The sequence below is a fragment of the Scyliorhinus torazame genome, chromosome 16 (genome assembly GCF_047496885.1).
Source record: "Scyliorhinus torazame isolate Kashiwa2021f chromosome 16, sScyTor2.1, whole genome shotgun sequence".
In the NCBI taxonomy this organism is placed as follows: domain Eukaryota; kingdom Metazoa; phylum Chordata; class Chondrichthyes; order Carcharhiniformes; family Scyliorhinidae; genus Scyliorhinus; species Scyliorhinus torazame.
The window spans coordinates 49,771,773-49,796,973 of record NC_092722.1 but is presented as its reverse complement, the minus strand read 5'-3'; the positions used below and the strand labels follow the sequence as shown (position 1 = coordinate 49,796,973).

General features: G+C 43.5%; 1 protein-coding gene across 4 annotated transcripts in view; it reads right to left on the bottom strand.

Moving 5' to 3' along the window:
• Positions 1 to 25,201, bottom strand: part of mtor (mechanistic target of rapamycin kinase) — a 436,061-nt gene that overhangs the window by 409,497 nt on the left and 1,363 nt on the right. For 3 of the 4 annotated variants that reach the window (XM_072478465.1, XM_072478464.1, XM_072478466.1), the window contains exon 2: positions 8,782 to 8,935. In XM_072478465.1, coding sequence (XP_072334566.1) covers positions 8,782 to 8,901 — 120 coding nt within the window. In that variant the 5' untranslated portion in view covers positions 8,902 to 8,935. Of the gene's footprint in view, positions 1 to 8,781; positions 8,936 to 25,201 lie in introns of those variants that run through there. The other variant, XM_072478468.1, reaches the window with a different exon arrangement.

Genomic DNA, 25,201 nt, shown 5'->3' with positions numbered 1-25,201 from the left:
GCACAGAGGTGTACAATATTTTCGTTGTAAACGAAACACATTTCTGTATTTACAAAAGATGCAACACAAATGTTCTTTATTGTAGATCAAGGGGTTCGGGGTCCTGGTGATAACCGAAAATAGGGGATCTTATCCTGTACACCGGGGTGCGAAAGCGGTAGGCTCTCCTTAGCCATTTCCTCATGCGGATAGTCTGCACGATGCTGAAGAGTATCGCCAATATTAGAAGGGATTCAATTACGTATGATAGTGAATACCAGGTTATGAACGCATCACACCATGATGGTGTGTCGGTGACTATCTCGGGGTTAACTATTTCAGGGTGTAGTGTATGATAGGGGTGGGAATCATTCACGGCCTGTGGTAGGGGCCAGGGGGTTCGCGCATTCGCGCGGAACCGGATACAAATTATAATAACGACGAAAAACACCTATGACGTCTACATTGTTGTCTTCTTTCAATGTCGTCTCTTCCTTTCCGTTTCGCCCCTCTTCCTGGGGCTTCTGGAATTCTGTGGATCAAGCATAGTTTCTGTTACTATCTTGGTTAATATCTCGTGCGTTAGCATGTCTGTCTCGTGGTGCCAATTTCCCTTTATAATTTGTCACCCTGTGTGATTCCCTCAATTTTTTTTAATTTTTTTTTTAAAACCGAAAATTTGGACGAGACACACTTAAGAAAAAATACTGAAACAATGCGAGCCGTCTCGCAGGCTGTGCGATTTACCATCCAAATGTTTGAGGATGTAAATAGCATAGTGATGGCAACCTAAGTGTTGCCCGAAAACAAAACAAACCTTTTTGAACCAAGATTGCCGAAATGAGGTGCGTATGGGCCGCGACAGGCAAGATTTGGATGGAATCCCCGGGTAGGACGGTGATCAATGCCGTATGTGCTCTACCCGAGTGTAGCTGACCAGAGGGGGGGGTCCTCAGGCAGGGTGGAGACCAATGCTGTTTCTCCACTGCCTGAGCAACCGGCAAGAACGGGCAAAAATGTAGTCATCGTGGGGGGTTGCTGTAAAGGTTCTACCGTCGAACCAGAAGAGCAGTTATGAACGGGGGCTGGCAAGCTCTCAGCGGTTTCTGCCGATAAGCTTGCTGGCAAGTTTTCACAGGTTTCTGCCGAGAAATATGGCGGGTGGCCGTGGAACATCCGAGTTTACAAACAACACATAACAAGAACACTAACAAACAAACATTGAACAACATGCTGCAGGTTCCATCAGAAAGGATACCGTTTCTCCGAAGCGGTTCCTTTTTTAAAACATCATCTGGACACCTCAGTTATCAGTTGCGAACAGGGTCGCAAAGGGGTTCTCGTTTTGGGAGTCAGACTCAAAGTCGTCCTCTTCTCCCGGATGCCATACTCTGGAATGGATGAGGGTTGATAAAGCTGCATGGTGTGACTTAGGGTCCATCTCGTTGTTTCATACGAGCCTGTATGAATTGTCGCGGTGCCAAAATGTTGTGTCTAATTCTGTGGGGACGGAGTCGGTGTCGTCATCGAAGGGCGGTGGTCTTTGGTGGGGTTTGTTGAGGAATGTGATCAGGAAGGGATTACTCGAATCGTATTCAGATTCGCTGGGTGTGGGTTCTGTTGCATGGGGATAGTAGGGAGGCGTGCTGTGGCTATTGTCTGTGTCACGGTCGTTGTCTCTGCTGCTGCGGTCTGTGGGCATTCCGGGGCGGAGTCTAGAGTTCAGGGGTGGAGTCGAGGGCGAGTCCGTGTGTGGGGTGGACGTGTTGGGGGAGGGTGTGGGCGGGGTGCGGTCTGCTGCGTCGAGCATGACGTGGTATGCGTGGTTAGACTGTGGGCCATATGCCTCAAGCTGGTTAATATGGAACCACGCAGTCTTTCCATTGGGGTACTTTATTTTATAGACGGAGGGGCTTCCTTTGTCCGCAATGGAGTACGGACCCGAATACTTCAGTGACAGGAATGTGCTGGGGTTGTAAATGGAGAGCATGACCTGCTGTCCTACTCAAACTCAGTCGCATGCACGGTCTTGTCGAAACAGGCCTTGCTCTGTTTCTTTCTAGTGCCTAATCTTACTGCGGCTGCTAGCTGAGCCGTTTTTACATTTTCGACCAACTGTTTTACTGCGTTCTCGTGTGTGAGGGCCGTCACTTCGGGGCTGGTCAAGTCAAGTCCTAGTAAAAATTCTGTGCCTTTCATGGGGCGTCCGGTCATGAGTGTGTGTGGGGTGTAACCTGTGGATGTTGAAACAGTATTTCTTAAAAACATCAGCGCAAATGGGAGGACTGAATCCCAAGTGGTGTTGTTTTGTTGGACCATTTTTGTGAGGGTTGCTTTTAGGGTCCGATTCATTCGCTCCACGATACCACTCAACTGGGGGTGGTATGCAATGTGGAATTTTTGGGTAATGCCAAATATCGTGAGGACGTTCTTCATGACATGTCCCGTAAAATGGGAACCTTGGTCGGATTCAATGCTGCGGGGGAGTCCTCATCTCGTAAAGATGTGATGGGTTAAGATCTTGGTTGTGGTCTTTGCCGTGTTAGTTCTGGATGGGAATGCCTCTACCCATTTCGTAAAAGTGTCTATGACGACTAATACGTACTTGTAACCATTCCTGCAAGGGGGCAATGGTCCTATAAAATCAATCTGGAGGTTAGTCCAGGGGCCATTAACGGGGCGGGTGTGGCTAAGTTGAGCTTCCTTTGCGTATCTATCCGGATTGTTTTGGGCACAGATAAGGCAATTCACAACGTAGTGCGTTACGTCTTCTTTTAAACTTGGCCACCAACAGAGCTGCCTAATGTGGGCTGTAGTGGCATCAATTCCCTGATGCCCATGACTGTCATGGAACAAACAAATAAGCTGATTCCTGTCCTGTTCAGGAACCACATAAAAGGTGTCTTTTAGGACCACACCGTCATGTGTGGTTAGTGCATTTTTAAATCTAACGTAAGGTGCTGGAAAATTTCCTTTCAAAATCTCCCTGAGATTGCTATCTTGCTTCTGGGCCGGCACTAAATCCTCGATATTAGTCTGTGAGACCTGAACTGCATTCACTGGGGCGCTTTCGGGGGGTGTCCAAAAATATCTATGCCTGGAACGTGCTTTAGCCAGTGCGTGGGCTTTTACATTTCCAGGTGCGGAAGAACGGCGGTGACTTAGAACTTTAACAATTCCAAATGTCCTGTCCTGTGCTTTCTCTAAAATGTGGCAGAGCAATGGGGCTGAAGGGAGGGGTTTTCCGTCTGCGGAAACAAATCCTCTTGCTTTCCACAGGGGTAGGAATTCTGTAAGGCTGTTGCAGACATAGAGGCTGTCCGAGTATATGTCTGCTGGGCTGCGGAAGGAATCTGGGTGATCCACAATGTACGCGATGGCCGCTAGTTCTGCCGCCTGCGCACCTAAGTGTCCTGGTAGTTTTAACGAGATCTCTTCTAGGGCGCGTCCCTGTGCGTCCTCAACATAAATGCCGCATCCTGTAATGTGCTTCCCATCTAATACAATGGAAGAACCATCCACATATATCCCTACGGGTTCGCACGTGTCTGTGCGCTGGGGGCTCTGGGGTGATCTACCTATCTTTTTGGGGGGTGTTTCTGCAATAAAGGGGCCTGTGTTGTGGTGCGGTGAGATGATTTCACATTCGTGGGGGGTGCTTGGGTACTGAAGGTTGTCGGCTAGGAAAGTGTGGGTCTTGGTACTTTTTACAGTGATGTCCCGTCCCTGCAAAAGAAGGGTCCATCTGGCTGCTCTAATCTGGCTTACTGTACCGTCCTTAAATCGTCCGTCTAATAAAAGTTGGGTGGGGGTGTGTTCCATGAGGATTGTGATGGGGTTTAGTCCGGTAATGTAGGAAAAATACTGAACCGCCCAGAAAAATGTTAGCAGGTGCCTTTCACGGGCCGAAAATCCATGCTCCACAGGATCTAAAAGTCTGGAGGCGTAAGCCACGGGTCTTAACTGTTCGTGCCGTTCCTGGAGGAGCACAGCCGAAAGCGTACGGTCTGTGCTAGCTATCTCTATAGCATAGGGGGAAAGCGGGTCTGGAACCTGTAGTGCGGGGGCTGCAATGAGGGCCCTTTTCAAAGCATCCACACCATACGTATGCTGCGGAAGCCATTCCCAAGGGGCTCCTTTCTTTAGGAGTTCCGAGAGGGGATCTGCCTTGGTGGCGAAACCATCAATATGGTTTCGGCAGTAGCCAACCAGTCCTAAAAACGACCGGAGGACTGAAACATTCTGGGGAAGGGACAATTTGACAATCGAGTCAATTCTTTTATGCTCGATCTCGCGTTTACCATGCGTGATAATAGTTCTCAAATATACCACTTTGTCTTTCAAAAATTGGGCTTTCTTGGGGTTTACTTTACAACCAATCTGCTGTAGGAGTTCCAGGAGTTCGGACAAAAGCTCGATGTGTTCTGCCTTGGTGTCAGTCTGCAGTAATAGGTCGTCCACATACCGGACCAGACATTTGGGGCGAGAAAATGTTGATAATCCATTTGCCAGCTGTCGGTGGAAAATGGAGGGGGAGTTGTGGAATCCTTGTGGAAGGCATGTCCACGTGTACTGCTGACCTTTAAAAGTAAAGGCAAATTTGTATTGGCACGCTTTTGCCAATGGAATGGACCAGAACCTGTTACTGGTGTCCAAAACCGTAAAATATCGTGAGTTGAGTCCCTGTTTGAGCATGGTCTCGGGACTTGTGGCTACCGTGGGGGCTGCTGCGGGGGTGACTTTGTTGAGTTCCCAGTAATCGATGGTCAGTCGCCATGATCCATCGGGCTTTCTCACTGGCCAAATCAGGGCATTATTAGTAGAGGCTACTGATCTAAGTACGCCCTGCTCTAATAAGTTATCGATAACTTTTGAGATTTCTCCCTCTGCCTCTTAAGGAAATCCGTATTGCTTTTGGGGTCTAGGGTCAGGTCCTGCGATTTGAACAGAACCAGTCATCCGGCCACAGTCGTGTTTGTGGGTCGCGAATGCTGTCCTGTGCTTCTGCAGAACTGCCCTAACCTGCTCGTCTGTGCTAATCGTGGTCGGGTCAAACCAGAAATCGCCGACTGCGCTAATCTTGTTTGCATACTCACCTACTGTGAGCGTTGCAGGGGCTCTTGAGGATTTTGCCATTTTCCAGACACATTGGTTTACTGGATCAAATGAAAGGTGGTGGGAGTTCATAATATCAATGCCCAAAATGTGTTCTGCTGTGTGGGGTAGATCGACTAAAACTATGGGTGTGTTGTCGTAATATTGCCACTTTGAATGGGTACAGGGGCTGTGATGTGTCCCTGCCGTGAGTGGCCTGTGAAGCTGCTGAGGGCGATTGTGGCTGTAGTGGGCCACGTGTCTTGTTGGTACATGGTGGAGGAATTAATTGCGGTGCGGGACCCTCCTGTGTCCCAGAGAAATTCGATGGGCTGTCCCCGTATTTTCGCTGCAACGACTGGTTGGCCGGACCTATCCCAAAGGGTGTCGCAGACCCAACTGGGGGAGCCCGAACACCGTCAGTCAGTTCCGTTCAGGTCTGTCTGGTCTGAACGGGCGCTCACACTATGTATGGGCTTTGTCCTGTTACTATTCAGAGTGCATGCCTGCTGGGCTCTCTGTGGCTTTCGTGGGGCATTGCACTCTCGTGCAAAGTGACCTAATTGTCCACAGTTGTAACACTCCGGTGGTTTCTGTGGGGGGCTGTTCCTGCCTTCGTTCACCCATGCAGGGTTCTGGTGCATCTTAACTGCGTGGATATCTGCCTCTGCCTGCTGTTCTTCGGGTTTCCTAATTGCGGGTTTGTTTTGGACAGATTGCTCCCAGGCGCAGGACAATCTTTTTAAAACCCATTTCTCGTTGTGCGCTTCTTCCAAGGGGTCATAATTGGTACATGCTTTTTGTCCTGCCTCTGTGGCATGGGAGATAAGGGTGCGGGTCCATTTGGCCATACCGTCTTGGGACAAATGGGCACGGTCTAAGGTGCCGAAAATGGCTGTAAAATGAATCCACAGCGTCCAGCAAACGTTGTGGGGTGTTCTGTCCTTTTCTGCCTGCACTTATTCAGGCCTTCTACTGGGTCACCTTTGTAACCGATCGCGTCTAGGATCGCCGTGTGCATCTCTGCAAGGGTGCCTCCTCCTACATTCTGTGGGTCGGGAAGGGCTGCTACGACCGAAGGGTCTAAGCTCCAAACTGTGAGCTTCACTTGCTCACGATCATCCAGGCCGTACATGGTCGCCTGCTGCTTTACTCTAGCAAAGAAGTGGTGGGGGTCTGAGGTGGGGAGGAACAGTGTGATCTTTTCGCAAGCGTCCCGTAATTGGGTCACGGTTAAGGGGGTGGTGTAAAGGAATTCCGCGTCTCCTTCCGATGTGACTGTGCGGTGGGTAGTGATTGGATTCATGGGTGCCTGATCTATCTGCTCTGTGGGGGGTTGGGGTGCTTTTCTCCTTTGGGGCTTTCCTTGCGCACATGTTCCCGGAACATACCTATGCGCGGTTTCATTTAATTCTTGCCAATCAGGGCCGTCTTCCTCATTTAATTGGGATCCAAAAGGTGCTCTGAAACCCATTTTGCACCGAAAGCAAAGACTGCATTTCCGCAATCTGCTTCCTGCATTTCGCATGATCTAATGAGCTTTGTCTGTGCTCCGTGGTGGCAGCATGGAGTGCTCTTAACGCTGCTTTTAAATCGCTGCACTCCCTTTGCAATGCCTCAACCCGTTTCTCTGTCTCTTCTCTTACCAGGACTGCACGTTGCGTGTCCTGATAGGCCTTTTCATCTTGGGTTTGGAAGCTGCTCAGATGCGCTAGACAAGACTGGTGTGCCCCCTTGGCATCATCCACCTCTCTGTCCTTTGCTGCCAACTTCCTTCTTAAATCTAAATCTCTTTCTCGATCTCGCTAACATCGACCTTGCTCATTCAATGTGTCTCCTCTATCTCTTTGCGGAGCATCCGAACGACCTCCTTTGTGCCTCGCAATTGTGCCAGACAGGACACGATTGCCATCGGCTTGCAAGCTTTTCCCAAGCTTTTCTTATGGATCTCTGACAGGTTCTCCCACCAAGTATGTCCTATACTCCCGGGTCCTGTTTCCTTATTATCACAGAATTCACTCCAAAGGGGCCATCCCTTCCCTTTGAGATATTTCCTGATCTCTTCTTCCCAAACGGGACATTGACCTACTCTACTGCTGGTCGTTGCGACCACAAATTCTTCAGGGTTCATGAGGCGTTGCATTGCCTACATTGCCATCTTTCCTCTCTAAATACTCTCTTGAAATTTGGAACGATGGGTACTAAGGCGGTGCTGTAATTACGGGTACGGCTTTCGCTATTTTCCGGAATACAAACTCCCGACAGTTTTTTCGCAACAAAAATCTATCAGTTTTACCTTGTAGCCCTGTTAGTTACGCATGCATTAACACACTTCCGAATTATGAGGATTGATCAGAACTGCTTGAACACTTGTGGTTTTTCTGTTCCCAATTGGATTCTGATTCAAATTTTGGGTTCTCCCGGAGTGGTTAGGCCACTTCTAAATCGGGTCCCATCAGGATGTCTCCAGTAATATGTTGCTAACTTTGGTTGGATCTTAATTCGTTGCCCGTTGGGTCTTTACTGAATTTGCTCTGTTTCTATAACCTTTGCTCTAGAGTCGCCAGGTATCTTTATGATACCGCCACGAGGTTCAAGTTCAAGTACTGATCAATAACTCAACACATCAATTAGTAAGATTCAAATCAAAACACATTTATTATACACAGTAAATCACTACTCATGCATAAACTCTACTTTCTAGACTATTCTCTATCACTAAAAGGCCTATACTTAGCTTGGTACTGGCCCACCAGGTCAGGGGAACAAATGGCCTTTCGTTCGATCTGAGTCTGCAGGATTCAAAAGCTGGTATGGACTGGTAGCTAGGATGCCTATCTCGTAGCGTGCGTTGACTGGAGACTTACTTGGTTGATGCGGCAGCTTAGGCAGTTCACTCTCAAGGATTGATTCGAGTTGCTGAGTGACCCTGCCAAGAAGACCGATTTGAACTTGGGGGCTCTACTTTATAGTCCCCTGGGGCTTCCCGCCCTTCGGGGCGGACCCCGTATCTGGTTCCAAGTGATTGGACTGCATTCCGATCACTTGGATCGATTTCTCCAATACTGGAGTTGTTCCTTGATCGCTGGGCAGTCCCCAAGTGTCCGTTGGCCTTCCTTTGTCTTGGCTCCTGCTGGCGCCGAGGAGTTTGGCTTGGCCTTATTCACCTTAAATGTTTCGATTGTTCCTGGTAATCGCTCATTAATATGCAGGTGGCTGTGAGTTTCAGTGCTGTCTGGGCTTTTGAAAGTTCTAATACACAGGATTTTTGCACTTGCTAGTTTTTGCCTGTGTTGGCTGAATTTACCTGTAGTCTTTGCGGATCTCCATTTTAAGTCGGGAAGTGGCCAACCCAGGTGGCTACAGCAAAAAACAGATTGGAATCGGCTGAACAGCAAAAAACACCATGAGGACAGAAAAGGCTCTTTCACAACCTTCCAATGCAAAAGAGGATACAGTGATACAAAACCCACAAAAGAGAAATAGTTTTAAACTTAAAAAATAAGAAAGTTGCATCCAACTAAAGTAATATACTCACTAGTTTTCAATTCAGGACTGAAATGTTCTTATTGTATTAAATCATTTCAGTGTTGAATGCCCAATCAGTATATTCAGTGAGCAATTACAAATATGCATAGTAATTCGAATTATCCCAAAAAAAAGGCTTTGTCACCTTTGACTAGCCTTATTTTTACTAATTGACTGTACCTCACGAAGTTCAGTGGTAACATAGTGCTGCAGGTCCTTAGCTGCTTTAGCCCGGGTCTCCTCGCTGCGACTCTTCAACCCGCTGACAAACTGCTGAAGGACCGATCCTGCTCCTGACATGGCGTAATCTAAATAACTGCAGATTCTGCAGATACTTCAAAAAGAAACATGGATCAATTATTATGAGGATTTTGTTGAAAACATCACAATATTAGTCAATTGATAAGATTTTAAAGATAGCACTATTGCAGTTACAAATGTGATTGATTTAAAATCAGGTTCCACAAGTACAAAATCTCCAACTTCAGAAAATATTCAGGTTGAAAAACCATTAGGAAATAATATTCATACAATTTGAAACCTGAAAATATATTTTCTCTACATGATCTTGCACAATTCTGCAGCTCTATATTTAATAGTAAAATAGTGGTAGAAAACAAATCACATTCCTCTCCAACCTTTGTGCATTACCCCATCATGGAGTAGAGTGATGACAATAACATAGTACCATTACCAATATTAATGTATTCTTTCACTTTTTATTCATGCATGAGATGTGGGCATCACTGGCTAGTCGAGCATTTATTGCCGATTCCCAATTTCCCTTGAGAAGGTGATGGTGAGCTGCCTTCTTGAATCGCTGAAGTCCATGTGGTGTAGGTTAACCCAAAGCCCTGTTAGGGAGGGAGTTCTAGGGTCACTCAGGACAGAATAACCATCATATACTGGGCTTGTTAGGAATACTGAGGTCTTGATATTGCATTTTCAGATTGTGAAGTTTTGATTCCCTCTGCTAAATTTATGTTTCCCCTTTCCCCAGGCCACAGAGCAACAATAATAACTTACTTTCCAGGGACAAATATCCCACCCCCTTCAATTGTTCTTATTTTCCTTTACAGGAAAAACCCATTCTATGCAGTAAATACATTCCTGGAAACCACCGCGTTAATCAAATTTACATATATTGGAGCAATTTTTCTCCATCAATTGGATGTGGTATTTCTGGCCACAATGCATAACATAAACATGAAATACAACTTATTTACAAGCCAAAAACATATAAAACCAATGTAAATAAATCTTTTACATTCTAGTGAAGTGGCAAAGAACGTCCTGGTTGTGGACATTTTTCCCATTATGGGACAGCTTTACAGCTTGGCTCTCTTCTTCATCTTTGGGTTTGAGGCCGTGAAGTGTTTCAGCAAGCCCCAGGAAATCCAGAATGTGATGATGGCAATGAGTGTGAGACACCAGGCTCCTGATCAATTTCCCGGGGCTCCACTCTCCCAACCAGAGACGTGCGAGTGACCATGGGCTGTTTCTCCACCAGCACCCCCACTGCCACGTAACATGGAAAGCCCCAGGACAAAGTCATTGAAGGTCAGCCACAACATGCACAGACACCCCAGGTTTGGCTCAGAGACACCCCCCAGTTTGGCTCATAGTCCATCGTCAGCGAGCGGCCAGCAGGAAACATCGACAGCAGTACTTAATGACAAGGTACATCATATGTACTATGAATAAATAGGTAGCAATTTGTTAATTGCTTAATCACAAAGCTACATTATTCAAAACTTAGAATGGCGTATGGGTCTTTCAATAAAACCATTTCATGCCAATGCATTGGCAAAGTGAAAGCACAGCCGAAGCCTTCCAAATTATTAGCTATTCTGCCAACAACATTTTGAAATTATTTGTAAAGTATCAGTTTGAGTTAATTCACCAAATAACAAATTCTAGTTCATTATTCAAAAGAGGAAACAAAACATTTTGGAGATTGAGCGAACAAAAAGATTATCCAACAGTGATGTAATCACCACTCTTCTTTCCTCTCAATTAATCCTGTTTTCACATGTCCTCCTGTCTAGGGAGCATTTTAAAAATCATGGATTGAAACAGGCCCCAACTCAGTATTTCTGCACCATCAGGACCCGCACTTCCATAATATCAGAACTCTGGCATCGGATCTGCATCTTCAACAGGAATGTGGGTTCAAGAGAGAGAAGCGGAAAGAGGGTGAATCAGGGAGTGGGAGGTTCAGAGGACGGGTGGATGGAAAGTGGCCCAATTTGGAGGTTGGGGAGTTGGAGGAGGCCCTCCAAAATGGTGCTAATCAGGTAATAAGGGGAATGACCTTAAAATGAATCCATCGACACTCAACGAGATTACAGGCCCCATTAAGTTACCGATGTTAATACCAGTTGCCAAAGGGGAATGGGTTCTACCAGTTAGATGGGGGCGGCACAGTGGTTAGCATAGCGCCAGAGACCCAGGTTCAATTCCAGCCTTGGGTGAAGGAATGGAATTTGGATTTGCACTTCCTCCCCGTGTCTGTGTGGGTTTCCTCCGGGTGCTCCGGTTTCCTCCCACAGTTCAAAAATGTGCAGGATAGATGAATTGCCCATGCTGAATTGTCCCTTAGTGCCCAAAGATGCCCAGATTAGGTGGGGTTACGGGAATAGGGCCAGGGAGTAGGAATAGGTAGGGTGCTCTTTCGGAGGGTGGGAGCAGATTCGATGGGCTGAATGGCCTCCTTCTGCACTGTAGGAATTCAATGGTTCTATGGTTAGCTACTTCGTGAGGAAGGAGCTGCCATCGTTTCCGATGCTGCCACTTCGGTGCTGCAGGATAAACTCCTCTCCTAGGAGGAAATAAGGGAGGCAAGGTTATGGATGTAAAAGGGGAGCTTTGAAGAGAAAGAGTGCTTCCGTGGAGGAGGTTAGGCATATGTGGGAGGAGGAGCTGGATGGGGCGCTGGGGGCTAGAGTATGGAATGAAGCTTTGCAGAGGGTTAATGCGCCCTCGCCGTGTGGGAGACTAAGCCTCATCCAGTTGAAAGTGGTGCACAGGGCCCACATGATGGTGTCCAGGATGAGTCCGTTCTTTTTTTGGGGGGGGGGGGGGGTGGTAAATAGGTGTGGGCGGTGTGTGGGGGTGCCAGTGAATCATGTCCATGTTTTGGGCATGTCGGAGGTTGAGGGGTTTGGACAGGTTTAGCGAACGTGATGTCAAGATTTTGGGGATCGAGGTAGCCCCGGGTCTGGAGGTGGTGATATTTGGAGTGTCGGAGGATCTGGGAATACAGGTGGGATGTTGGCCTTTGCCTCCCTGATAGTCTGGAGATGGATTTGTACTGCCGGGACTCGGGGCCAGTGAGGGCAGGGGTAGGATGAGCGATTTGCAGAGTTTTTCCATTTGGAGAAGATCAAGTTCGCCATTTGAGGTCTGAGGAGAGGTTCACCTTGAGGTGGAAGCTGTTCATTGACTTCCTTGAGGAGTATTGAGTCATCAGCAGGGGGAGGGGGTATGTTTGGGTACGTTTGTTGGGGGGGTGGGGGGGGGCGTTGTAGGAAGGGGGTGGGTTGCTTTCCTGCTGTCATGTTTGGCTTTTGTGTTTGTTACGTATATATTTGAAAATGCCTTCAATAAAATGTTTTTTTTCAAATGAATGTCTGTTACTTAGAGAATAACTTGTTAATCAAGCATTACTTGATATAGATCGGTGCCTATCAAAACTACCTTAATGTTTGCGTGCGCAGCCTTAGGAAAAATAGTGAGTTACTATTAATGTATTTCTCACGCTTTGCCATATTTCCTAGCTTGGCGGATATCTAACTAAAAATTGATAGTTGAATACACAGGGAACACTTCTCAGTATTGAATAAAATGGAATACAATGGTTAATTCATTATTTGAAAAATGACTGGAGTTCCCACATTCAGGACTACTTCTTAATATTTTGCGTATTGGTTATATGCATTCAACTAGCCCCTATATGAATAAAACTAGAGATGGGGATGTTGCCTCCAAGTCAATGCGTGGTTAATATTTCTTTGTTTTTGAAGATAGGCAAAGCAAGATCCAGAGGAGTGTGCCTCCTATAGGCCAATATTTCTTCTGAATGCTGACTTGAAATTATTATCTAAGGTTCTGGCCAGAAGGTCGGAGGGTAGCCTTCTGACAAGTGTGCAGGAGGACCAGACTGGGCTTATAAAAGGGCAGATTTTCAAGTAACAATATTAAAAGGCTGCTGAATGCGAGGGGCAAACCACCTCCCTTTGCTCCCTTGCTAACTTTCTCTTTAGGTTGCCCCCGCCAGATTTAAATATCTTGGGGTTTCAATGACCCCCTTCTTTAGACAGTTATATGGGCCCCAACTTCCCTCAGTAGATCGTGGCTATTAAATGGGATCTTGTTCAGTGATCAGCGTGCCCGATTTCATGGTTTGGGAGAATTACCCTAATTAAAATTAATGTGTTGCCTCGATTGCTGTATCCCCTGCAAATGCTGCCCATATAGAGTTGTTAAGTTAATTAATGAAATGATTGGTACATTTATTTGGAACAAAAAGAAACCTTATCTTAAAGTAAATCTACATCTACCAAGAGCTGTAGAAGGGGGTTGGGTCTCCTGAACATTCGGCTACATCAGCTGGCTTCTCATCAAAGATTCATCAGGGACTGAGGTTAGGATGGGCCTGGCATCCATATGGCTCAGTCTTGAAGCAGAGCAGTCAGTTTTCCCTCTACAACTCTTGTTGTTTTGGGGTGACATTAAGGCAGTTTCTCCTAAGTGTGCTAATCCTATTATTATTAATACTCTTAGATCATGAAGGTCGGTCCACCACTAGAAGAGAGATCATAGATCATAGAATTTACAGTGCAGAAGGAGGCCATTCGGCCTATCAAGTCTGCACCGGTCCTTGGAAAGTGCACCCTACCTAAGCCCACACCTCCACCCTAACCCGTAAACCCAGTAACCTCACCTAACCTAAGGGCAATTTGGCATGGCCAATCCACCTAACCTGCACATCTTTGGACTTTGGGAGGAAACCGGAGCACCCGGAGGAAACTCAAGCAAACACAGAGGGAATGTGCAGACTCCGCACAGACAGTGACCCAAGCCGGGAATTGAACCTGGTATCCCGGCGTTGTGACGCAACAGTGCTAACCACTGTGCTACCGTGCCGCCCATAGAGTGCTATCGTCGAAATCCGATATCACATCAATGGGGTCACAAATTTGAAATATTTTATTGCTCGCAACCGACAAAGCCGGTTATCTCCCTCAAAAAATTGGGGTAGATTTCAAAAATTAGCATAGCATAACAGGAGCGATAGAAATTCTTATGCGGCTTCACATCATAATAGGATCTCCTATTGCAGGAAACTCCATCATAAACATTTACTTGAAAATTCTATCCAAATATTATCCAAATACAAACAGAGAGAAGCAAACATCACCATGAAGTTGGTCCCTTAAATCTCCATGAACAACAATCTAAAGTTATTTGACTCTTTAGGTAGTTTGCTCATTAGAAGTATTGCTTTTGATAGGCCAAATGAACATTTAAGCTCATCATGTCTATCCAACTGTGAGATGATGCTTCACAAACAATTAAAAATGAACAGTGTAATGCACAAGATTTATTTTAACTAGAAAGAATGGCGCAACACTGGAAAACTAGTGGATAGATATTTTTTTGTTTCTGCCAAATTAGAACCAAAGATCAATTATTTGGAGCTTTAATTGCCTAAATTAAATTAAAGATCTAAATTGACTTCCGTTCTCTTTCTTATCTAGGGCAGTCCAGACTTTTCACCTAGTCTAATCAACCATGGATTCAATATCTGGAGAAATAAAGGCTTGTGTAGGCTGGGACACATGTTCAGAGATGCTTTCCTATCACCCTTTGAGCAGCTATGTCAGCAATGTGGCACCCCAAAACAATCCTTTCTTTAAGTACTTACTGCTTAGACACTTTATCCTTAACAAGACTTCCCTGTGCTGTTTTCTCTATTTCCCTGCTGGAAAGAATCCTGAATTCTGTGGAGCCGAAACAATTGATTATCAAGTTCTATGATGTTTTGAACTCCAGAGCATGGAAAAAATACTTGGCTATCAAGATGGATGAGGAGACATGGGTAGCATTTAGGACTATGCCGGTAAAATTTCAGTTTGCAATAAGATGTTCAAGATACTGCACCAGATTCATATTACATCTAGTCTTAGCCACAAGTTTGAACCTGCTTTCTCCCCAATGTGCCTAAAGTGCGAGGTAGTTGAGGGCAACTATATACATTGTCTGTGGGCCTGTATCAATATTCAATCCTATTGGTCAGGTGTGGTCAGCGAACTGGAGAGGATATTTGACAAAGCCTTAAAGAGTCTAATCCTGAATTTCTGATTCTGGATCCCCCAGATGGGAGAATCACAGGTTCTAATGAAAAGAGGCTTTATAATATTCTGACCGTTGCTACTTGTAAAAAATATTCTGTGCTCCTGGATTAGTGACAAATATCTTTCTATCCTAAACTGTCATAGGTGGATTACGGACGATTGAATTGTTGACATCTGTTCTCCGCTCTAAGTCCAATGCATTACGTAAAGTATGGGGCCCCTATCTTAAATTCATAGGCTCCACTTTGGCTGACTTGCTCCTGTTGGGCTTTCCATGAGCAAATTCATCTAATTTCAATTCAACTTAATTCATCTCAAGTTGATTGTCGGAATCATAATACTTTGGGATATGCAACCTGTATTGTTAACCTTCTGTTTTGTATTAATATGATCTTGCCCTCTTCCCCCCACTCACCATGTTAACTTGTCATTGGATTGATCCAGCATTTAAGATAGAGGCTCTGGGCCCTCAAAAGACCTGTTCCAAATCTATTCTATACTGTTTTGCTTCTATTTATGCTGGTACTAACTCTTGTTCTGTCTCTATATATTTTGCACCATTTTTTCTATTATTGTTGCATTTATTGAGGGCAGCACAATGGCTCAGTGGTTAGCACTGCTGCTCACAGCATCGACGACCAGGGTTCAATCCTAGCCCCAGGTCACTGTCCATATGGAGTTTGCACATTCTCCCCGTGTCTGCGTGGGTCTCACCCCCACAACCTAGTAAGATGTGCAGGGTAGGTGGATTGGCCACACTAAATTGGGACTTAATTGAAAAAAATAATTGGGTACTTTAAATTTATTTTTCAAAAATTTTAAATGTTACATTTATTGTTTAAAAATTAAAAATATATATATATTTTTTTTAAAAGGTATTGGTAAAAGTGTTTTGTATCTCGCAAATTTTTCAACATGTTTGCTTGTTTCTTTAATTCATTCAGGGCACAATGATTTCATTAATCCTTTCCAGTCTCTGGTGTTGCTATTCCATGAAGCACTTAAAATCAGAATGACTCCACAACTCCAATCTGCTTTTAATTCATGTTTCATACTTGGTTTCAATAACTGTTCAGCCTCAATTTACCCTTTAAGAGAATAGTATGCCAGTGCTCACAATCTAAGCTTACACAAGAGAAATGATATTTAACAGCCTTCCAGATTCAACATTAAGTTCAACCATTTTAGATCATGACCACTGCCCCAATTTGTTCAGATGTCAGCTGCTGGTAATGACTCTGCTATTGTCATTCTATGACTTCTCTGGACAATTTTGTTTTCTTTTCTCATTATCACGACCATTTTAAATCACTCCGGCCTTGCAGATTACCCTTACTCCCTTTCCATTCCTCTGCTCTTAATGAAATCCTGTCCCATCCCTTTTCGTTCCAATTTATAACCTGAAACCTAAATTCTATTTCTTTCTCCACTGATACTGCCTGACCTGCTGAGTATTTCCAGCATTTTCTGTTTTTATACTATATTAGTTGGTGTGATACAGGAGAGTTCATGCACCAGTTTAAATCTGACTGATCCACCTGCACAAAAATAAACAAGATTACACACGTGTTCTTACCCAAAATGTAAATGCAAGTTACTCATCTTGCCAGCTGTCATCTTCCAATTTCTTATTGAGTTAGGGGCCGGCAAGGGAATACATTTAGGAAGTTCTTTGTTCTCCAATGCCTCATGTCCAGCTGTTTATGTTCAGCAAGATAGGTGCCCACCCTAACCCTGCTGACATTCTGTCTGTTAAAATAAAAGCCTTTCTTTGCATTCCTCCCCTATTAAAGATTATTCTGTCAAGTCAAAAGAAGTCTGGGCAAACTACATATCCTGTACAAACGTAGTTATTGATACAAAGCCTATGTTGTTAAAGTTTTACTCTGAAGCAGGCTACTGAGACAATGAATAAAGAGATGTATTTTTGGGAAAAAAAAGCCATGAGATATGGTCAGACCATACGACATGGAATCATAGAATAGAATCCCTACAGTGTAGGAGGGCAATCGGCCCATCATCTACACCGACCCTCTGAAAGAGAACCCTAACTAGGCTCATTCTCCATCTAATCTTTGGACACTAAGGGCAATTTAGCATATCCAATCCATCTAACCCACACATCTTTGAACTATGGGAGGAAAACGGAGCACCCAGAGGAAATCCACGCAAACGCAGAGAGAACGTGCAAAGCCCTCATAGACAGTCAGCCGAGGCCAGAATTGAACCAGGATCCCTGAAGCTGTGAGGCAGCAGTGTTAACCACGGTGCAACCATTCCGCCCCATATGTCATACTTTACAAACCACATGGACCCATAAGACATGCAGTCTAATACCGATTTGATGCCATGTTAAGTACATTGGCACCAAAGGGCAGTCGACAAATTATATTTTTAAGTGGATATTTGGAATCATGGGAACTTAAGAGAATAGGAGGTGACTGTTCAGAACGTCATGCCTGCATTGGCTCTTCAAAGAGCAGTCCAGTTTAGTCCCACAGCTATTTAGAATTGTGCAAATTCCTCAAGCAACTGTTCAACACTTATTATTTCTGAAATCAACTTCCATTACCTTTTCAGCTGCAACGTTCCAGATCGCCACAACTCACAGTGTAAAGTTTCCCTACCTCCCCTCAGGTCTGCTTCCAATGACTTGGAATCCACGACCTTGAGTTACAGGACTACTCACCAAATATTCCGAAATTTCCTAGCTCTTGAAAACCTCTATTAGGCCACTTTCGTTCCAAAGCCCAACGTTTCCATCCTCTCCTTAGAACTCATAATTCCCTCACTCCTCATAACATTCTGTTAAACCTCCTCTGTACCCTTTTGAAATCTTTTTCATCTTTCCTGAGCTCTGATGCCCAGAATTGCCCACAATACTTCTACAGAGGCCAAACCAATGATTTGTAAAAAGTGAACATGCTCTCTTTGCTTTTACATTCTATTCCTCTATTCTAAGCCCTTATCAACTTGCTCTACTACCTTTGAGAATGTCTATATATACACATCAGCTTATATAGACAAGTTACAAGTGAAATTAATAAAACAAAGTATCCTACAGTTTATTAATAAAGTACAAGAGCAAGGAGGTTATGTTAGACATGAATGAAACACTGGTTCAGCCTCAACTTGTTGCTAACTTTTGGTTGGCTCTTAATTCATAATTTGCTCTGTTTGTTTAACCTTTGCTCTAGAGTCACCAGGTATCTTTATGATACCGCCACGAGGTTAAAGTTCAAGTACTGATCAATAACTCAACACACCAATTAGTTAGATTCAAATCAAAACACATTTATCATATACAGTAAGTCACTACTAATGCATATAACTCTACTTTCTAGACTATTTCGATCACTAAAAGGCCTATACTTAGCTTTGGAATTGGCCCACCAGGTCAGGGGAACAAATGGCCTTTCGTTCAGGTCCTGAGTCTGCAGGATTCAAAAGCTGGTATGGACTTGTAGCTAGGAGCGCCTATCTCGTAGCGAGCATTGACTGGAGACTTACTTGGTTGGTGCGGCAGCGGGCAGTTCACTCTCAGGGGTTGATTCGCGTTGTTGAGTGACCCTGCCAAGAAGACCGATTTGAACTTGGGGGCTTTACTTTATAGTCCCCAGGGACTTCCCGCCCTTTGGGGCGGACCCCGTACCTGGTTCCAAATGATTGGACTGCGTTCCGATCACTTGGGTCGATTTCTCCAATACTGGAGTTGTTCCCTGATCGCTGGGCGGTCCCTAAATGTCCGTTGGCCTTCCTTTGTCTTGGCTCCTGCTGGCGTCGAGGAGTCTGGCTTGGCCTTATTCACCTGAAGTGTATCAATTGTGCCTGGGAATCGCTCATTACTATGCAGATGGCTGCTGGTTTCAGTGCTGTCTGGTTTTTGCAAGTTCCAATACACAGGATTTCTGCACTTGCTCGTTTCTGCCTGTGTTGGCTGAATTTCCCTTTAGTCTTTGCGGTTCTCCATTTTAAGTTGGTAAGTGGCCAACCCAGGTGGCTACAAACTGGAGTAATGAATCCAGTTCTGGTTACCACAGCTTTAAAAAGATGCAAAGCATTAGCGAGAGTGCAGAAAAGATTCACGAGATGGTTCCAGAGATGAGGAACATCAGTTACATATATAGAGGTTGGGACTATTTTACTTGGAAAAGAGGAGGCTGAGAAGAGACTTGATAGCTGTATTTAAAACCAAAAGAAAAGCTCTTCCCACGCGCGGAAGGATCAAGAACAACGGGGGCACAGATTTCAGGTAGTTGGTCAAAGAAGCAATGGCATCATTACGAAAAGGTTTTCACAGAGTGAGTGGTTAGGATCTGGAATGCACTGTTTGGGAGTGTGCTAGAGGCAGGTTCAAATGAGTCATTCAAAAGGGAACTAGACCGTTATCTGAACAGGACGAATGTGCAGGGTTACAGGGAGAAGACAGGGAAATGCCAATAGTTCCAAATCAGGATAATGTGAGGCTTGGAGGGAAACTAACAAATTGCCTCTTCTGCCCTTGTCCTTCAAGATAGTAGAGGCCGTGGATTTGGAAGATGCTGTCAAAAGATCCTTGGTGAGTTGCTGCAGTGCATCTTGTAGATGGTAGACACTGCTGCCCATGGTGGAGGGAGTAAGATGATGAATGGGGTGCTAATCAAGTGGGTTGCTTAGCCCTGGATGGTATCAAGTGTCACAAGTAGGCTTACATTAACACTGCAATGAAGTTACTGTGAAAATCCCCTAGCTGCCACATTCTGGCGCCTGTTCGGGTACACAGGGGGAGAATTCAGAACATCCAATTCGTCTAACAAGCACATCTTTCGGACTTGTCGGAGGAAACCGGAGCACCCGGAGGAAACCCATGCAGACACGGGGAGAACATGCAGACTCCGCACAGACAGTAACCCAAACTGGGAATCGAACCCGGTTCCCTGGCTCTTACACCACCCCATTATTTCGGATTATGCTCAAACCTATATGAAATGAAATGAAATGAAAATCGCTTATTGTCACAAGTAGGCTTCAAACAAAGTTACTGTGAAAAGCCCCTAGTCGCCACATTCCGGCGCCTGTTCAGGGAGGCTGGTACGGGAATTGAACCGTGCTGCTGGCCTGCCTTGGTCTGCTTTCAAAGCCAGCGATTTAGCCCAGTGTGCTAAACCAGCCCCTATAATTAGGGGCCTATAAACATCTCCCACCAATTACTTATTTCCCTTACCAGATCTTATCTCCACCGAAACTAGTTCCAAATCTTGACCTTCCAAAGCAAGAAAATTTCTCATTACTGTATTGATCTCAAACCAAGAAAATTTCTCATTACTGTACTGATCTCATCCTTTATTAACCTCACCTCTTTTTAATTTTTGCCTGTTCCTTCAACATGTCAAGTATCCCTGAATATTCATATCCCAGCCCTGGTCCCCTTACAACTATATCACATCATACCTATTTATTTCTATTTACACCATCAATTCATCAATATATGCATTCAGATAAACAACCTTTTTTACAACTATTTTTCCCTACTTTGGCCCTATTTGCTGGTGCACTCTGTTGTTTGTACACTGTCCCTTTCTGTCACACCATTCTGTCCCTTTCTGTTACCCATATCACCACCTTGTTCTTTCTCTTAAACTTTCTAAATTTCCCCTCATCTGAACTTCACCCCCACTATTTTTCTTAATATTTCATAATTTTAATATATTTGTGTTATTTTGAAATTTACCAACAGACTATCTCCTCCTCATTGTTTATAGTTCTATAAAAAATCTCTCTCCATATATTTACAGCTTTGTTCCTCAGATCAAGTCAAATAGATTCACTAGAACCATGTAATTAATATTTGCTATTTAGAACAGCAACTGTCATCACAGTCCCAGAGGACTGCTCTCCCATTTGAGAGCTGACTGATGGTGATTTAACCTGGGGGTCATCATACCTCATGTGACAGGCAAGTTTGAGAAGGCGGGTCTTCATGAATAATCTCAGCCCTTGCGGGAATTGAACCCATGCTGTGGGCGTCGCTCCGCATCACAAACCAGTCATCCAGCCAACTGAGCTAACCGACCCATACCTGATGAGGCTATTCATGAAGGTCCTGCCTTCTCAACCTTGCCCCTCACCTGAAGGGTGGTGACCCTCAGGTTAAATCACGATCAGTCCGCTCTCTCTCAAAAGGGGAGAGCAGCATATGGTCCTCTGGGACTGTGGCGACATTTAGAACAGTAACATCAACCTTAATCAATACAATACTGGTATGCCTCCTCCTCTTTTCCTTCTCGGTCATTCCTGAATACTTGGAAAGCAGGAATATTAAGAACCCATTCCCAACCTTGTTTGCACCATGTCTCTGTTAATGCAACAATGTCATAATCTCATGCAGTAATTTGTGCCTGCAGCTCACCAGCCTGGTTAGTTACACTAAGGACATTGACGTACATACAACTAAATGCCTTTGTCATTTTTGTTATTTTCTTTAATGTGATTTCTGCAATTTTTAAATATTTTTAATTTTACTGTTGTTTATAGTCCTTTGCCTTATGATCTTATTTCTTCCCTCTCTGCTATTTTCTGATCTTCCCCTATCATTAAGTTTTAAACCCCCTCCAAATAGGGGCTGGTTTAGCACAGGGCTAAATCACTGGCTTTTAAAGCAGACCAAAGCAGGCCAGCAGCACGGTTCAATTCCTGTACCAGCCTGCCCGAACAGGCGCCGGAATGTGGCGACTAGGGGCTTTTCACAGTAACTTCATTTGAAGCCTACTTGTGACAATAAGCGGTTTTCATTTCATTTCAACAGTACCCAATCAACATTTTAATATTGTTTTGAAGTCATTATACTACTCAAATTCTAGAGATATAAAGACCAACAACAGAAAAGTTCCCAAACATTTCATTTAATTACACTTGATTGAAATCCAAGTGACAGCTTCTTATTTTACCATTAGCCACTGCTGCAGGAGTGATTTACATGTTTAGGTACAAACAACTACTTTCATTCATACATAAAACGTAAGTATGCCATAGAATAATCATTGCATAATAATTCACAAATTCATAAATAGATTAAAATCATTGTGCTGAAAAGGAAGACATTGGGTCAATGAGCTTGGACTTACAGGAAGAGAGAAAAGAGGGGGAGAGAGTGGTGGGAAGGGAATCCCAGAGCTTAGAGCCCAGGATGTTGAAGATATGGCCAACAATGCTGGGGGAAGGGATTCTGAAATACACAATATACTCGAGTTGGAGGAATGCAGATATTTTTGGAGAGTTGTCAGGCTAATGAATGTTACAGAGTTAAGGAAGGACGAGGACATGGAACAAGAATATGATGAGGCCCTGTATAACTCTCTGCACCATCTAGTTAGCCAGGAAGCCAACAGATATTCTGTCTCAAGTTAGTGGCAAGTCACAATTTTAAGAAATTATTAAATATAAACTTGCTGAATCATTAAAATGTCTATATAATGGAAATAGTTGCCCCATTTTCACTCCTTGTATTGTTTTCCAGTCTATTATTCTCTATTTCTTATTGAATCAGGAATCTGTTGGCTTATCTTATGGATGCAGTCACAAAGTCTATGTTAACAGTACTAGATTCCTAACCTTTCCATAGAACCAGTTATTTCTTAAATAACATGTAGTTGCTGATTTTCTTTATTTGAATCATTTGCCTCATCACAATAAGTATGAACAGATAGAAATTATATAGAAAAGAATAAAAGCCTATTCAGCCAAACAGTCTTATTACTATGAGTCATGTGTGATTTCCAAAACAGAAAGATGAACAGACACAAAACAGGGGGTAGGTAAGACAGAGGGACAAATACAGAGAGGGCAACAGGGAGATGGAAGGGAAAACAAAGACAAACGAAAAGAGAGGGAGAGAAAGAGTAAGCGTAAAGGTGATAGAAAAAAACGGCAAGGAGAAAAAGTAAAAGAGGCAGGCAGAAAGAAAACTGCAAGTCTCTTAAGGACTTCCCAAGATGCTTCTGAATTAATATGGGGCAGTCAATTGCATAAAGATAATTGCAATGAGATAAATAATTAGTTCAGAGCTTTCTGGAGATGTTCCTCCTGAATGTGCAGATAAGGCCTTGCTCCAACAACTCATCAGAAGAAAAGCACCTCCAACAATGCAGCAGCCCCTCAGTACCACACTACATGTTAGCCTAGTTTCAGCAATTTGAACCTACAACATTCAAATTTAACAGTGCTATTAATTTAGTCACGCTAAAGCTTTAAAAAGGAATTTCTGATAATTTGGGTAAACTAAGAAAGTTTCCATTAATTTGGAATAATTATTTTATACTTCATTTCACCAAAACAATGTTTCATAAGTTGTTTTTGAGTTCTAACTGAAAACATTTGTTGTTTTTTTTATACGGGAGTTTGAGATGTAAAAATACGTAAAACGTTGCTGAAAATCTTCTTCCAATAGCACTTCCATTGCCTCAATCTTGGTACAATCAAGGGAACAGTTAACCATCAACAATTATGGTTTAGCACAGTTGGCTAAACAGCTGGCTTGTAATGCTGAACAAGGCCAGCAGCGCGGGTTCAATTCCCGGACCGGCCACCCTGAACAGGTGCCGGAATGTGGCGACTCGGGGCTTTTCACAGTAACTTCATTGATGCCTACTTGTGACAATAAGCGATTATTAACTACTCCATTTTTCTCAACCCAACCAATAGTTTCCAAAGGTCAAGGCATTTACATCACATTTGTCAGCTTTTTAGCTAAACATATTGCAACAGTGGCTCCACTTTAATAATACATCATTTTCTGTTCAGGACTTTTTTATATCCTTTGGTTGGGAAAGGTGCTATATAAATCCATGTCTTTCTTTACGGATGTGAAGTATGTTATGAAAAAGCAAGTTTTCAAAAACTTACATTTGTCTTAAAACTAGTAACAGCCCTTTGATCAACACTATGAATAAACATGCCAGTCCACCTCTCAGTATCATTGTCTGCATGAAGGTTAATTTACTCGTTCTTTTAAAGTAGTAAAAGAAAAAATGTAACACAAGATTGTCAGAAATTGATAACTTTAGAAAAATATTTAAAGAAATATGATTGTATTGATATGAATGCATATCAAGCAATAACTAAACCTATTCAAATTTCAAAGATGCTTATGAAACACTCAAGAGTTCATTTATAATATCACAGGTAAAATACTCAAGAGAATGGATATCTGGCAATGATTATAGTCAAAGATGATATCCCTCCCCAGGGTTTAACAAGTCTCAGTTTTCTCATAGCTACATGGGAATCTTTCTGATTTATAAGAGTTGAGCAATTTTCATTTCATTTCACGTAGAAGATATACTTTCCTGGTTGCATTGCATGCATCCCCCTCCATATGACACAGCATCAGAACAAATCGGATTCTGAGCAATACCTGCATTACTCTGGCATCTCCAATTAGGATAGCTTATTAGATTCATTTAAAGATGGACTTGATTGAATTTACAAGTAAAAATATGACTTTAACCTAAACTGGTTTATTCAATACACTTACAGCCAGACAGAAAAGAGAAATGTGAAGGCAAGAAAGTGCGTAGTTTCCTGAAGAAATGCCAGGATCAGTTGAGGCAAAGAGAGTCACCCTCACTAGAAATGCAAAGCAATCTGGTAACAGAATCACCTGGTTCCACAGACCAATCAATTTAGTGGAAAATAATTGGTATACAAATCACACAACTCCAACAGACCCAAGAAGCTGCTAAAACAAATAATAGCATCTGCAGACCGATCAGACCCTCATAAGACCCACTGACCAAGTGGACAAATCAAAATGACCAGAAAAAGAAACAATATGCATTTATACAATGTTTTTAATACAGTAAAATGCCTCAAGGCACTTCACAGTAACATTATCAAATAATATTTTACATTAATATACAGAGATATTAGGAAACTGACAGCAGAACATTTTAAGGAGTATCTTAAAACAATGCTTTAATACAGATAATTTTTCCAAATATTCATGTCGCCAGTATGCCTGCAATTTAATTCTGTTTTCCATATTGTCCACAGTGTGAATTTCTGAGGTTAACAAAGAGAAGAGAGCTCTTCTTGCAAGGGGTATACTCATTTGCATGAGTGTAGATTTAATGGCTGCTGTTTTTAGTTAAAGATCACGACATGGCAGAGACTTGGAATATAGTTCAAGATTCTCTTACGGTTAACATGCAGGTTATATTGGCAGTTAGGAAGGCAAATGCAATGTTAGCATTCATGTCGAGAGG